The sequence below is a fragment of the Dreissena polymorpha genome, chromosome 12 (genome assembly GCF_020536995.1).
Source record: "Dreissena polymorpha isolate Duluth1 chromosome 12, UMN_Dpol_1.0, whole genome shotgun sequence".
Taxonomy (NCBI): Eukaryota; Metazoa; Mollusca; class Bivalvia; order Myida; family Dreissenidae; genus Dreissena; species Dreissena polymorpha.
In genome coordinates, this window is record NC_068366.1 from 73,170,539 (window position 1) to 73,186,057 (window position 15,519).

The 15,519-nt window shown below is 34.2% G+C and overlaps 1 protein-coding gene across 1 annotated transcript in view; it reads left to right on the top strand.

Moving 5' to 3' along the window:
• The first annotated feature begins 1,044 nt into the window (after positions 1-1,044).
• Positions 1,045-15,519, top strand: part of LOC127853972 (uncharacterized) — a 42,199-nt gene continuing 27,724 nt past the window's right edge. The window contains exon 1 of the mRNA XM_052388865.1: positions 1,045-1,141. Coding sequence (XP_052244825.1) covers positions 1,127-1,141 — 15 coding nt within the window. The 5' untranslated portion in view covers positions 1,045-1,126. The remainder of the gene's footprint in view (positions 1,142-15,519) is intronic.

Genomic DNA, 15,519 nt, shown 5'->3' on the forward strand with positions numbered 1-15,519 from the left:
AAGATAGCTGGAGTTTTCGGATCAACCACCCCTCAGTTAAGTAGAAAATATTGAAATATGTTTGAAATGCCTTACAAATCAAACTAATTTAAGATGTCGTACCGGTATGCTGTAAACCCTGGTATTTTGTAACAAAGGCAACGTAGAAAATGCCATAAATATGTTTATGATATTTAAATTTAAATATATTTGCGTACCTTTGTAAGTTACTTGGTCTGTGCCTACGCCCGCGTATTGATGTACTAGGTCGTTTAAACAAATAAGAGCCCGTCCCAGCACGTGCCAGTAATGAATGCCGTAATCTAGAATTAGGATGGTTAAGAATGGACTCACGACTCGCACTATTAATAGAAGGCATCTTTCCATAACAGAACTAAAAGCTCGTGGTGGAAGGTAATACCGGAAGTGCGGGTTACTGACACAAACAAACCGTATACAAAAGAAAACACCAGTTTCCATAATTAAACCAAACACAATACAGCAAATACAAGAGAACAGGATTATTGCAGCTTCCTTGCTTTTATCTTTTTGCCGTCATGTTCTCGGTGGCAATAAATTTAATTAATCTATTTGTCGCTCGAGTTGATCGGAGGTAAAATGTATCCATAATGCATCACATCCGGTCCGCCGATACAGAAAACTTGTCACGATGGAAAATCCTGATTCGATGCGACAGAACTTTTAAGGAGCAATTTTATTACCGCTTTAAAGCTCTAAATACATTATTTTCCTGGATTGAACTTCGGCGTATATTTAGCTTTGCGCATGCGATGTAGAAATATTTCACCAGACGGGATGATAATTTCTCTGTATAGTCACTAGTTCAGCCGAACCCCACGTGCACTCGTAAAACTCACTTGATCGACCGGATATTGTAAATATGTTCCAGGGAACGGAAACCGGCTTTTAACTTTGACGTTAATTTATTTTCAATCCAGTGTTATAACACTGCCGAACCTTTGGTACGAGCTGGGGAGGGGCGAGACAGTTTATATAGCCGGCCTTTAGTGAAAATTTTAGTTGACTTAATTTCAGTACTAATATCTGTGGTTTATATAAAAATTCATAGCTATAATAATTTGATAATCAACAACGGTTAAACGCTGCAAAAGAAGATACATACACAATGGATTATTTAAAGGTACATATTTTTATCTGTGTGATGCTTACAAATTCATAGAGATAGTCAAAATTATTTTATATTTAATCGATACTGAAATCGAATAACGGATGGGTAATGCTTCAAAGAATTAAATGCAGTATTGTATTTAAATACTTAAGCAGTACGTTTGAAGGGACTTAGGTCAATGATAAAATTTACCGACTGGCAAGGAAAGTCGATTGTATTCAGGTATAACAAAAAGGATGTACCAAAAAGTAACCCCTAATCGGTCGAAATACGTAAACTGCTTGTTCCAACTCGTCCGATCTATTACGCGAAATGGAACCGACCATAGTAAAACTTAGTTAGTACATTTCTTTTATTGATCGATGGAAAACAATAATTTGTAGTCGTATTGTTTTTGGAATCGTTCTTTGACTGATTTTCCATTTGTAGGACATGACCTGTATTTCTGAATATGAGCCGCGCTCTGTGCTACTTACAACATAAGCCTATGCATCCACACTCTGGTAACACGGGTTTATGCATGTGTTTCAAGTGCCGTCCATTATAGTCCTTTGCATCCGCATAGTTTGTATTATTCCTGTAAGTTTTTAGCGAAATTCCAGTTGAGGCGGAAATGCGTTGTCCCTGATGTGCCTTTGCGGACTACACAGGCTAATATGGGATTAGCCTTTGCAGACTGCACAGGCTAATATGGGACGAGACTTTGCGGACTGCACTGTCTAATGTGGTACGACACTTTACGCACATTCATGAAGCACCCGTCTTTTTTGCGGACTGCACAGGCTAATACGGTACGATCCTTTGCGGACTGCACAGGCTAATATGGGACGACACCTTACACACATTCATGAAGCACGTGTTTCCAGAGTCTGACTCCTATGCTACATAGAGCCATTTTGGATTTCTTATGTCAAAGCTTGGTCACCAACTTTGTTTACAAAACTTTGCCTTACCCACAAAGTGCCCCGTGTGTCATGATGTTCATCACATGTATTTTAATTAAAACAAAACGAAAAATATTGGCGACTTCAGATACCATAACTTACAGTAAAGTTAAACCAAAAGGAAGTTTGAAAACAATGTCTAAATAGACAACGGTTGTTCCTATTTATCGAATAGCATTATATGACATCAGCGTACAACTAGTGTGGTAAATTTAGAAGTGAAGCACGGATGAAATTAGTCAGTGAAACTGACACTTAAAAATTTCGTTAAGACTGTAAAAGTAATGTATATACTGTGAGATACCATGTGATATAGCTATTTGTATAATGTTTTGAACATGTAATTGTATTACTCATTGAAAAGAAAAACAACAAAAGCACAACAATTAAACCTTTTAAGCTGTTAAAGCACTCAGAACTGTGACTCACTCACAGTGTGATAAAATACTTTTTTAACACTTGACATAATTTTTTCAAATGTACGGACAATATCGTTATTTCATGTATTAAAGGTATACAGAAAAAGCATTTAAAAGCCACGCACTGTTCAACCGGGCCGAATGAACGTTCGTCAAGTTTCGTCCCACTTTCCGCTTTTATGGAATTGTTCGTTTACAGGAAGTCTCTTCTTAATGAATCCAGTTTCGTCCTCAAACTAGCTCAAAGAAATTAATATTATTTATTTAAAAAAACAGGCACAAAATCTGTCCGCGTTCGCATTTTTGAATCTGCTCGTAAAAATGCAACTAAACACTTCGAAAACATAACTGATCGTCAAAGAAAAATGGCATATATTTCAAGCCACACGCAAGCTTCAAAATTTTAATTTTCAACCACACCAGCGGTATTGTTTTTGATAAAGCGGAAACCACTTCGTGATAGATTCCATTTATTCCCAATCAATCGGATCACACATCGATTGCTCTAATGCGTTTTCATAGTGCGTTCTCATACACTCACAGTTAAATGCCTTTCCAGCCATCATCCGTGAGTTATGAGGAGGACTTTAATACAAAGTGGACCTCGTTTTCGCGTTTAGCTTGTATGGGTTTACTCCACAAAACGTACGTGGGGTACGAAAACATAAAATATTGACAGCGCGCTGTCCTTATTTATTATACAGCAAATCTAGCAAATCGCATAGGGGGGATAGATTTAAAAAGCAAGATTTCTACGTTTGATAGAAATTTTCAACAATCGCTATATTTTGAGGATGAGATTTATTTATTGTTTTGGTTAAAATATCAGATATACCGAATGAAAACTCGAACCGCGAATATCAAGCAAGTTCTAATACCGCGCCAGCGCTGGCATCGAGAATCAAAATTCGAAACGTCGGTCGGATGCGAATATCATGCTATATATGACAAAATTCAAATATGAACTGTGTTTATCGAGGTAAGTTAAATTTCCAGCCAGAATTCACGTCGACATTAAAAGGCAAACCGCGAAAATCGAGCTTTTGAGAATATCGCACCAGATTTTACATTAAATACAAATTTTATCTCTCTAAAATATGTTCTTAAAATGCATTTTATATTGTATTTCCAAGCTCGTTTACAGTCTTATAACTAATTATACGGGTCAATATATAGACCATTCATTTGTACTGTCAATGACCGGAGTACTGCGAACAATTTATTAAATCTCACTTTCCAGTATCTGCATAACCAACCAAACCACTGAGACATTATAAAAAAAATCGCATGAAACATCGAGACCAATCTCAGGTACCTCTGAAGTACGCAGTATTGAACACATGTCGCCAGTATGGCTCGATCGGTAATTGTCGGCTCAGTTACTTTAAAGAACCCGGGTACTATTAAGTATACTTCAATGAACTTCGGAAACGGAAAAAAATACTGAAAAATACCCCTGATTATGGCTGTGTACATTTTAGCAAAGGTTACGTTTTGATAGCATAGCTTTCAACTTTTACTGTGAAATGTTGTCATTTTTCTATCAACGGCGCCTGCACCTGCGTGAATTTCATTAATTTCTTATACCTATGCACAATACCCTTACTGATAGCAGTTGTTAACGCCGCACATGTTAACAGTATTATGTCTCTGGCCGTTAACGCATTTTTAGGCCCGCCGTAAGTTGAGATTATCGTGCTTCTAGCCTTCTCTGAATTATGTTTTGCATGAATGTCGTTAAAAAGACGAGAACAAAAATCATTGTAGGTACTAGGGTTGAAAAGTTTTGATGAACGAGGGTTGACATGCGCAGATCTAGTGAGGAAACACGCAAATAGCACAAATCATATACTTAAATAAAGAATAGTTCCGGACAGAAAACAGGAAACGTCATTGTAAAAAAAAACACGTGGGATTTCAACAATCCAATATGAACAGCTAAATGTTAAAAATATCGATCATGTTCATATGCATAACTTTGAAATCTTATCTTAATATCTACAAACGACAATAATCTTTTGTGATTAAGAAAGTGTCAATCATTGTTAGTAGGTATTCCCGTTGTGTTTGCATCAGAGTAACACATCTTATTGTAGCTTGTCTGTCCGTTGTATAGGCCCTCTAAATGAAAACATACGAATTTTGGAAGAGAAAAACAAAAACAAACAAGATGTGTTTGTGAAACACTATGTCCACCCCATATATTTGACCTTTGACCTTGAAGGATGAACTTGCCCGTTCACCACTCAAAATGTGAAGCTACATGAGATGCACATGCATGCCAAATATCAAGTTGCTATCTTCAATATTGCAAAAGTTATGGCCAATGTTAAAGTTTGACGCAAACAAACCAACCAACAAACAAACAGGACAAAAACAATATGTCCTCCCAGTAGAGACTGGGGGACATAAAAAAGCACGTGTTATTTGTCAATCTATAGTTGAATTTGTATTGTTGGACATAGCATGAAAAAGTCATTTTACATCGGAATAGTTTTGAAAATAAAACTGGCTAAACATAGCTCCCTGTAGTAATCTGTATCATGTTCAATGTTTCTCATAATATCGGCCCTTCTGATTCGTTGCTAAGGTTTGTTACTATGCGCATGTGCTTGTTCTATAAATAGTATCTTAATAGAGAAGCGAAACTCTTAGTCATGTTGTTGTTAAAATATTTTCACTTTAAAAAAACAAGCGGCATACAAAGCAATGGATAAAGCTATGTATAAACCATAAACAAACTAAACATCATTATGTGTAAAGTAATTTAAATATCATAGCATCACCCTGGAATATACATCACCTACTTTCCAATGAACACCGGAAATGAGAATGATCGACGTTATAGCTACGGATAACCATCAAATAAATTTAAAATTCTAAAAATAAAAAATAAATTCCCAGCACATCTTGAGAGTTTTTTGTTAAAGTCACGATACTACGAGGAGGACCGATACTATGAGAATAAGGGATACTACATAATTCTGTTTACGATGCTAATTGCAACCATTAATTTTCAACAAATTTTGCGATATGTCATGCTTTTGATCGGTTTCGTCCTTGCTACACAAGGCCATACTTAGGATATAAAATAATAATATAATTTAATTCACTCTGATGCTTCGCACGTAAACTTCGTGCAGACCCACAACGCAAAGAGCGCTAAAAAATCAAATTACGCCTCTTGTATGTTTGTATTCCATAGTTGATCATAACAACTTTTTTAGAAGTAATCGTCAGTATTTCATTATATCAAAAGCATCCTTTCAGGGTTTTTAAAAGTCTGTGACAATCTCATTTGTAAATAATTCCACTGGTTGTGGTGATTTATAATCCGTATGATTGCACATTTCTGTTTTTGTTATGCGTTTACATTTCGCACATTAGAAAACTAGAGCTCGTTTAAAGAGGGGGTAATCACGTGATAGTCAATATGGCGTGGTTCATACCGAGACAGATCTTGTCCGACATTTTATACCCTGTATTTCTTTTATTAAGTTTTTCAAATGGTGCTTACTTTCATCAGCAAGTAAGTTCATAGCGTTTATTTCGTATTAATATTCGCTCTATATTTCGACTTTACTTTCTACGAAATGTCTTAACGGGATCACACAATTACAGCTTCGGCTAAACAATTTTTTAAGGGGCCGTTTCACAGATTTTGGCATGTTTTGAAGTTTGTCATTAAATGCTTTATATTGAAAAATGTGAACATTGGGCATAAAAAGCTCCAGTAAAAAAGTCAAGAATAAATTAAAAAAAGAAAAAAGGTAACCCTCAGCAGGGCTCGAACCACTGACCCCTGGAGTTCTGGAGTAAAAACTCTACCACTTAGACCACTCGGCCATCCTTCCTGATACAATGACAGATGTATTTTATACTTTATATAAGCAATCCTCGTAGTTAAACATAATATAACGACATCAACAGAACTCTCCAAATTATTAATTCGTTTCGGGTTGCAACGCGTTATAATTTTCGGGTTTTCAAATCGTCAAAAGTTGCATAATTTATAATGGCTATTTTAGAGCATGGTTAATGTTCAGCATTACTGTTTCCTCACAAATACCAGAACTAAAACGAAAGTTTGCGAATCTGAAAGAACTTTTTTCAATTTTGTTCATTTACCCAAACGTGAAAAGGCCCCTTTAAAGTCGAGATACAAAGAGAATATAAACGCTTATCACCTTCTTACTGAAATGGCTGGAAAGTGAACGTCATTTAAAAGTTTAACAAAAGTAATACACAGCGAAAAAATACCTGTCTCGGCATGTACGTCGCAATCTTGACTGTCAAGTGATTACCCCCTCTGTTTAGACGACAGTTTGCTGACTGCGTGTGTTAATTTATTAAATAACGATTATTTTTGTGATGTTAAATCTAACGTAAAGTAACACTTTCTCCAATGTGGCGTGTGAAAGGCTCAGCAAGCCACGCGTTTTCATACGTCGTATCAGAGTCGTCTTACATCACATGTTATCAAAAGTCACCTAAAAGTCGAAAACAAACAAGATTGTCGCGCTACACTATTATAGAAACCTTTTCGGTGAGTTCAATTATATAAATGTTATGTAGGAATAGATAAAGGGAGGTAATGCATAAGTATTTTATAATTATGTCTTCTTTTTATTATAGCCCTTTATTAGCTGTAAAGCGAATGCAATTATTCATATGATTATAAACACATAGTGCAACATAATTACAACGATCAGTATGTCTCGTTAAATCAATATAACCAGACAAAATCTAGATTTGAAATTTATGCTATTGCTATAAGGCACAGTGATTTGTTGATGGGTTAACATTGAATTTCGAAGTATTCGTTAATTATGAGCATTTACGGATCTTTAAGAATTTGTCTTTATTTAGTACTTTATAATATATGATTAGCCCCGGTTAGAAAAGTTCCGTTCTTGGATAACTCGATCCAACAAATTTTGATACATTCAAAATATAGTTCGTGTACCTTTGTGTTGTATTTATTTTCGTTTAGTATACGATCGTTTTACAACGTTTGTCTTTTTAATCAGCATCGCTATTGACATAAATCTCTTTTTTCACATCAATGGTTTTAGCTTTTTCAAATTTTTCTATTATAACTATTGTTATTTTTCACAAGTGTATACAAGCTGTATAATACCATTGAGAACAATAATGCGCAGGCGGAGATTTAAGAAACCATGAACTCCGACGTCCTCTGGTCGTCTTTGCGTGCTTGAGTCAGGTGCGTGCAACAACATTTCTACTAACGACTTCCACTCCTAAAGCTCGTGACACATTTAACAAAAGTTCACAGGAATGATTCATTGGGTGACCCTACATCGCAAATCTCAGACACGATAACGTTAAACGAATTTCATGATTATTTCAGTAGATAAGCCGACGAAGGCAGTGTACATTTAAATTCGTTTGACGCCGAAACTTTCTTAAATGAATTTGAAAATAGGAAAAACAGACAACCGTCGTACCTCGAGCTAGATAATCCTATATCAATAGAAGAAATAATTAAGGCAACACAAGATTGAAAAACAATAAAGCGCATGCTCAGGACAATCCATTATAAACATACTTTACAGACAAAATACATGTGATTTCAAAGCCGTCAGAAATATTATTAAATTACATAATAAATAAAACGTGTTTCCACGCAGCTGTGCGTCCGGAGTTATCATACCAATATATAACCGTGGCGACATTACAGACCCAAATAACTATCACAGCATTAAACGCAATGCATTCTTTTTTCAACCTAACAAAAGATATGAACGTGCCTATAAATATCATGTTTAAATTATTTGACGCATATGTATCATCAATTTAAAACTATAACTGCGAAGTTTTGGAAATCCATCAAAGCGGAAAATATTGAACGCGTTCACCGTAACTTTTGAAAAAGACTATTGAACGTAAAAATGTAAACAAATTCAGTATCGCTATATGCCGAAGTTGGTCGATTTACCCTTCATATCGACTGATATCTCAAGATGGTTAAATATTTTTTTGGAAATTACATACTGCGAAACAGGGAAATTGTATTCTTTAACAAGATGACCCACGTGTTTAATATTTGGCATTTACATCGAATAGTTGTTCGCTGCCAATTTTGTGTAAATTAAGCATCCGGTGCCAAAATTTAACCTTTCCTGGCTTTAACTTGCTTCCATAGTACGAGTATAAAGAAAATCCTCGCCTGAAACGTTAAGACCAAGAGGTTTTGCATATGCAATTTATCATTGTATTGTGGCCTTTTACCACGTTTGTTCAAATCATGCCACTTGGATCAAAATTGAGCCCGACGTAGTGGTATTGTTTCCGTTATAGACATATCGTATAAATTTGAAAACAGATTCTCTTCGGCAGCCAAGAGGTTTTGTTAACTGGCTCTTCCCTCTCTTTGACTGGCTTTCCTTAAATGTATATAGTGAACAGTCTCAAATGAAATTTCAACAGAAAGACGTTTGATATGTCATGTTACATCATACAGTGGTCGGCCATACACAGTTTGTAGAAGTTATAAGACGATAGGGTCAAGATTGCCCTCAATCTGTGAAAACTTACTTACCTTATATGTGCATAGCTAACAGTTACAAAGTCTTTTAAACCGCCAGGCACAGAGGTTTGGTATTGATATGCAACATTGTTAAGTGGTCCCTAGCATGTTTGTTCATACCATGCTCTTGTGGTTGAACATTGCACAATCCTGGTTGTTTTCTTTATTCAATCATGAAAGTATTGAATACTTCACAATATCTTTTTCTCTGAAACCATATACCCAGATGGTAGTTTTTTGTTTAGTAACTTTAACGATAGTCACTGCCAAGTGTGTTAACATCTTTTTTCTGTGGTCTAAATAGGCAATGACTGGCTGTTATTAAGCTTAAAACACCAACACGAGGTATTGAGGTAGTTTTGATGGTATACTTTAACCTTGTGAACACTCTTGAAGTCATTGTTTTATCCAAACATCATGGCACTTCCGCAGAAAATTTGTTTTTAACGAGTTCTCGGCTGATTTATGACATGGTTACGGGAACATCACAAAGGCTGCTCAGAACACTAAAGTTATTTGAATTCTCAAGAGTGCGACCCTGGGCTTTTGGCTCTTGTTTTTTCAACATTCTTTACTTCATATTTGTATTCCACTCATCATACAACTTGCTGCGAAAATTTGTTTTAACGACAGCTCGGCTTATTATTAAAATGATTACACAAATGTCAGAATGGCTGCTTAGAACAGTTTAGTTCCTTCGGTTTTCAAGTGAGTTACCTAGGGCATTTTGCCCTTTTGTTTAAGCATTTTAAGATGCGGATGAAAATCGATTTCTGCCATATTTTGTTTAGAAAATATGTCTGAGATGTTATTTTTAAACAAGCATGAAAAGAAACATTTTCGTCATAAGAAGTAAAATCTTCTTTGAGTTGTTTCATCATTAAGACAACATATACCCTTAAGTGAATCGCCTAGGTCCCTCTTTTAGACAAGCCACTCTTCCAGAATACTTATCAACTTTTCTGGAATTGTAAATTAATTTAAGTGGTGTTTCATATATTATGACAAGGGCCACAAGGTTAATCTAATGTGCCTTTGCATCAAGTATGCACTTTATCGGAGTATAAATATTGATACATCAAAACTGTAAATTATAATAAACACCATCATACTTTACCATTCAAGATAAGATGTACGTTACCTCTTACTTCACACATATCAATTAGGCTTTGGATCGTATTTTCTTTTGTTAATACTAAATGAAAAAACATATGTGTCCAGTAATCAACAATTAAATTATGATACAGAACAGAACAGAACAGACATTTTATTTAGACTTATACATAAGTACATCGTCTTACTACAAACAGTATAAAATAAATATGTCACGTTTTGATTACATTTAAGTTGAAAACAAATATATATATATAACACACAAAAAATACAAATGAAGAAAATGCATATAGTACATTTTCTAAACATATAATGACAGAAAGATTTGTAGGTGATACCGGTTATATGGTATTATTGATAAATGAATTGCGAATTACAAATGCTTCTTTTATGTATTTACACAACTTGACAAGTACGTTTTTATCGGATGAAGTCAGTAATTGGTGATACTTAAACACAGATGGATTAATATATAAATACCTTTTAAGGTAGTTTTGTCGTAAAACACTAAAACATGGACAAATACAAACAAAGTGAAACTCATCTTCAATATATCTACTATTGCAACAAACACAGTATCTTTCGTTGCGAGGAATATTATTACGCCCATACCTCCCAGTTTGGATTCTCCGTGAGTGTACAGAAATTCTTAACTTAACAAATTGGGTACGCAAACTACTTGGTAACAAATCCAAGTAAGATTCGTATACAATTGTAGGTTTAAAAACTCTGTACATGTCTAATACAGGACTGTTACTTAATGTACCAAACCATTCCTGTTTAAATGTATCTATAAGTCTATTTCTAAACTGGCATATAAACGAATTAACACACACAGAGCTAGGGTTATTCAAAACATATCCATAACCATAATCGTTTAACAACTGTTTAATATGTGAGACCCAATTGATGTTTCCTTTATGACACTCTTCAACATTCATATTATACACAGTATGGAGAATAATATTATCACTCAATCTAATTTTAAACCAATATTTTAACATTCTTATAAAACGATTTATGTAAAGTGGGTATCTACCCAACTCTCCGTAAACACATGCGTTACACCTGTTGAGTCTTACTTGTAGCATTCGTTTACAGAACTTTAAATGGATACGTTCTATTTCTTTAGACTTTGTAAAACCCCATATTTCGAAGGCATAGTTAAGAATAGAACCAACAAATGCATCAAATAACTGGCAAAGGGTTTTAGGTTTTAGATCATACATTTTACACTTGTATAGCAAAGTATTCATAGCCTTAAGGGCTTTACCTACTAAATGTTCTTGGTTGAATGTGAAACTACCTTTATAATGTATAACAGTACTTAAATAATTAAACTTATCAACTGTTTCGATGATTTGGCCATCGTATGTCCATGCCTCATTTTGGCGTAGGCGGCCCCTTTTACGGAAAACCATAATTTTAGTTTTTGAAGTGTTTACTTTAAGGCCCCAAGTATTACAATAAACAAGCAGATTATCCAAATGGTTTTGTACTTCTTCAGGATTTTTACCCAATATGGCCATATCATCGGCGAAAAAGGAGTAATATAAGTAAAACATCGTCAATAGTTAATCCAGACTCTATATTATGTTGTAAAAACATCTCTAGGTCCTCTACAAACAGAGAAAATAGCAAAGGGGACATAACTTCCCCTTGACGTAGACCAACCGAGTAACGGAAGTAGTCAGAATAAGTAGAACATGACTTAACACACGATTTAACATTTTCATACATGTCTTTAACAATTTGCAATATTTTACCTCTAATGCCAGTTTTATACAATTTTAACCACAATGCATTTCTATATATACTATCAAAACATTTCATCATGTCTACATATATTACATAGAGCCTTTTATTGTCATTAATATATTTTTGTACAATAGACATTAATATGTATAAAGCATCGATTGTTGAATAACCCTTACGAAATCCGAACTGTGCATCCGAAATACTATTATTATTCTCACACAAACATTGATGCGCTTATTGATTATTGTAGTAAATAGTTTTGAGAAACAGCTCACAAGTGTAATTCCTCTGTAATTATTAATATCGTTTACAGAGCCCTTTTTGTGTAATGGGATTAATATTCCATGTGTCCATTTTTCAGGGAAAAACCCAGATTGTAGTATACAATTAAAAATATCACATAAATGGTTACACAATATATCGCTACATTCTATAAAATATTCGTTTAATATAAAATCAATACCCGTTGACTTATTTCTCTTTAGTTTTTTAATTGCACATATAACTTCATCAACACTAATAGGCTGGTCTAACTCTGGAAACACAACAATATCTTTACTAAAATTATAGCTGGAACAAAAATGCTCTGCCTCGGTATTATTGCAATTAAAAGTACTGTTGCTAAGGTTTTCAAAAAATAATTAAAAATCTTCCAATGAAATGTTATGGCTGGTAAGTTTATTCTTTGATTTAAAAAAATTCAAAAAAACGCGAGGTTTTTTTTTCTTTAAGTTTTCAATATCAGACATTTTTGTACGGTATGCACATCCCTTCTTTTTCCGTATTTAATTTTTATAAAGTTTCTTATAATGAAAAAGCATTGATCTACTAGCGTCTGATTTATTTAAATTAAAACACTTTAAGGCATCAATATATAAACGACGGGCAGACTCACTATCACTATCAAACCAGTCAGCATTAGTTAAACTACCGTATTCTTCGAACATGTACTTCGGTTTATTACTAAACGTATATGTATGTGAAAATAGTGGGTCCTCTACACTGCGGATAGTATCAGTAAACTCGGTTATGGCATTATTTACTGACAATCTATTCAAATAATCAACATTACGTACAATATCATTAAAAACAGGTAACTTAGCTATGATTTCTGTTCGAAATCGATCTTTGATGGAACTGTCCCATTTGTATTTTACATCAGTAAATTTCTCGTGTTTGGGTGAAAAGTTATTACAACGAAGAGACAAATGTAACGGGGCATGATCGCTCCATTCATTAAATTCGCCTATTGTATAATCAACAATACATGAACAATTTCGTTCACTAGCTAAGACGTAATCAATCATGGATGTCCCGTTATGACCATAAAATGTATGTTTATTACTGTCACCTATTCTACCATTAACAATACGTGTACATGTTGACTTACACAAATCAAGCAATTTACAACCATGACTATTATGTACATTATCACAAAAATAATTTATGCAATGATTTATTTGTATCTCATATTGAGGTTAGCCTTTGTATAATTGAGAATATTAGCAATTAATACTATGATGATAAACAGTTACGATAACGATGCGTACACGCGTACGACAATTATCAAGTCAATCAATGGCATTCTGTAGCAGGCATTGTCAACTTGGTCACACATAATGACCATAACAAGACTACATCGTCTGTAAGTGATTGGCAAAATTCACACCCAATGACATGCTTTATTTGTTTCAAGCAGGGAGAGAGTACCAAATTGGTTTAATTCCATTACCCGTTTTTGTGCAAATTTACGGTGCCGCACCTTGCATTGTTAGCTATGTAATTTTTGCACATTACAACATGTATGTCATTATAAGCATCTTTAAAACACATAGCTCTGACTGAAGCTGGGTTGATTTTTTATGTAACTTAGGCCTCACAACATTTAGAAAATCGTCGGATGTGCCGTACCCGGAAAAAAATGTTACATGAAATAAAATATGTTACTTTTATTCCCTCAGTGTTTCGATCGTTTTCCACAGAATCTTTATTTTTTATTAATTGTGTAACATTTTTCAAAAATGAAAGCGTGAAGCTCAAATGCAAATATAATTGTGTATTAAGTTGCTCTGAATCATCCTGTTACACATATTTTTGCAGATTTATTTCGTCCAGCAACCACTGCATATGATTATGACACGTCATCCTAATGTTTTAATTAAAGAACATAAATAATTGGATAGGTGGTATAGAGCAAATACAAACACAAGAGCTCATAGATTGACAGAACTTTAAAAAAAAATATATGCCCTGCCCTTATTTTACAATCCACGTCTGGCGGTAGAAACCACATATTGGGACACAAGCCATGGGTTGCTTTTAACAATCACTCACAAAATCAAAAGGACAAAAACTGGGTAAGCAGATAAAAAATAATAAAGCTTTGAGTGATCAAATAATATGAACAAAACACGTTTATTTAATACTGCACTTTCCTCTCGCATCTGAATATATCGAAAATAAAAATTAAAAATACGTTTATTTTGCGTCCGTGCTTTAAATTTTGGGCAAAAATCAGTAGAACAACTGATATTTGCTATGACTTCATCGGTATTCGGACAGTGTACTTTAAATAAAACAAATCTTCATCAGACGATGATAAAAAGACAGATTGATATAGTCACCATCCCGAAATGGTCAAATATCTGTTCAAGCAGAAGAGTAATGGTTGACAATGGTTCGAATATCCGCGATATTATTTAAAGAATTCGATAGACATCGACGATGACATGTACCTAGTTATATTTTGTGGTTGTCCGTTTTTAATGTCAAGAATCAGTTTAGAACTCAAACAGACAGTTATTATTGCATAACTATTAAATGTTAATTGTATGAGTATGCCTTAAACGTACCCATTTTGCCATCCTTAATACAATTGTTTTGCCGCTGTCAAGTGGTCGTAAATCTTTTGTTTTCCTTTAATGGATAAAGTCTTGTACATTACAACAAATTTTCCCGCCACAAAGGGGATTCTGTTTCATGTGAAAACAGTTTTCAAACCTGTAAAAAAATAAATATCAGTATTTTTTTGTTCAGTTACCGATATTGCAATCGCTTAATATGTTTGAAACTGACTTTTAAATTGCCAATAAATGGCGATTGGAGCTAATATGCCTTCGGAATAGAAATCAGAGTTGATTAAACCTTTAGAAAAGATCTCTTTACATGCAGCTCTGATGCTCATGTATTCGCAATATAATGTAATATTCGACGATAGGCCTTCAGTTATTGGAGCTAACACAGAACTAGTAAAAAAACCAATATACTCTGCAATTGGTTTGTCATTTGCAATAGATATGAAAATTTAAGAAAAACAATGGGTCAAATGATAGTATTAAAAGAAAGATATAAAGCTTGGAATTTATATATGATAACAGTGAGACACACACAATGTAATAGACACACAAGTAGACAACATACACACACATATAAGATCTGACACGAGTTGTCATATCATACCATATTTTATTAAACGAGTTCAGGAATTTTTTCAGTAAGCGAGCCTTTGTCGAGCTTACTAACAAATTTCCTGGACGAGTTTAATAAAATATTGTATGATATGACAACGAGTGTCAGCTTTTTTATATCACATGCTTTTAAATGAGC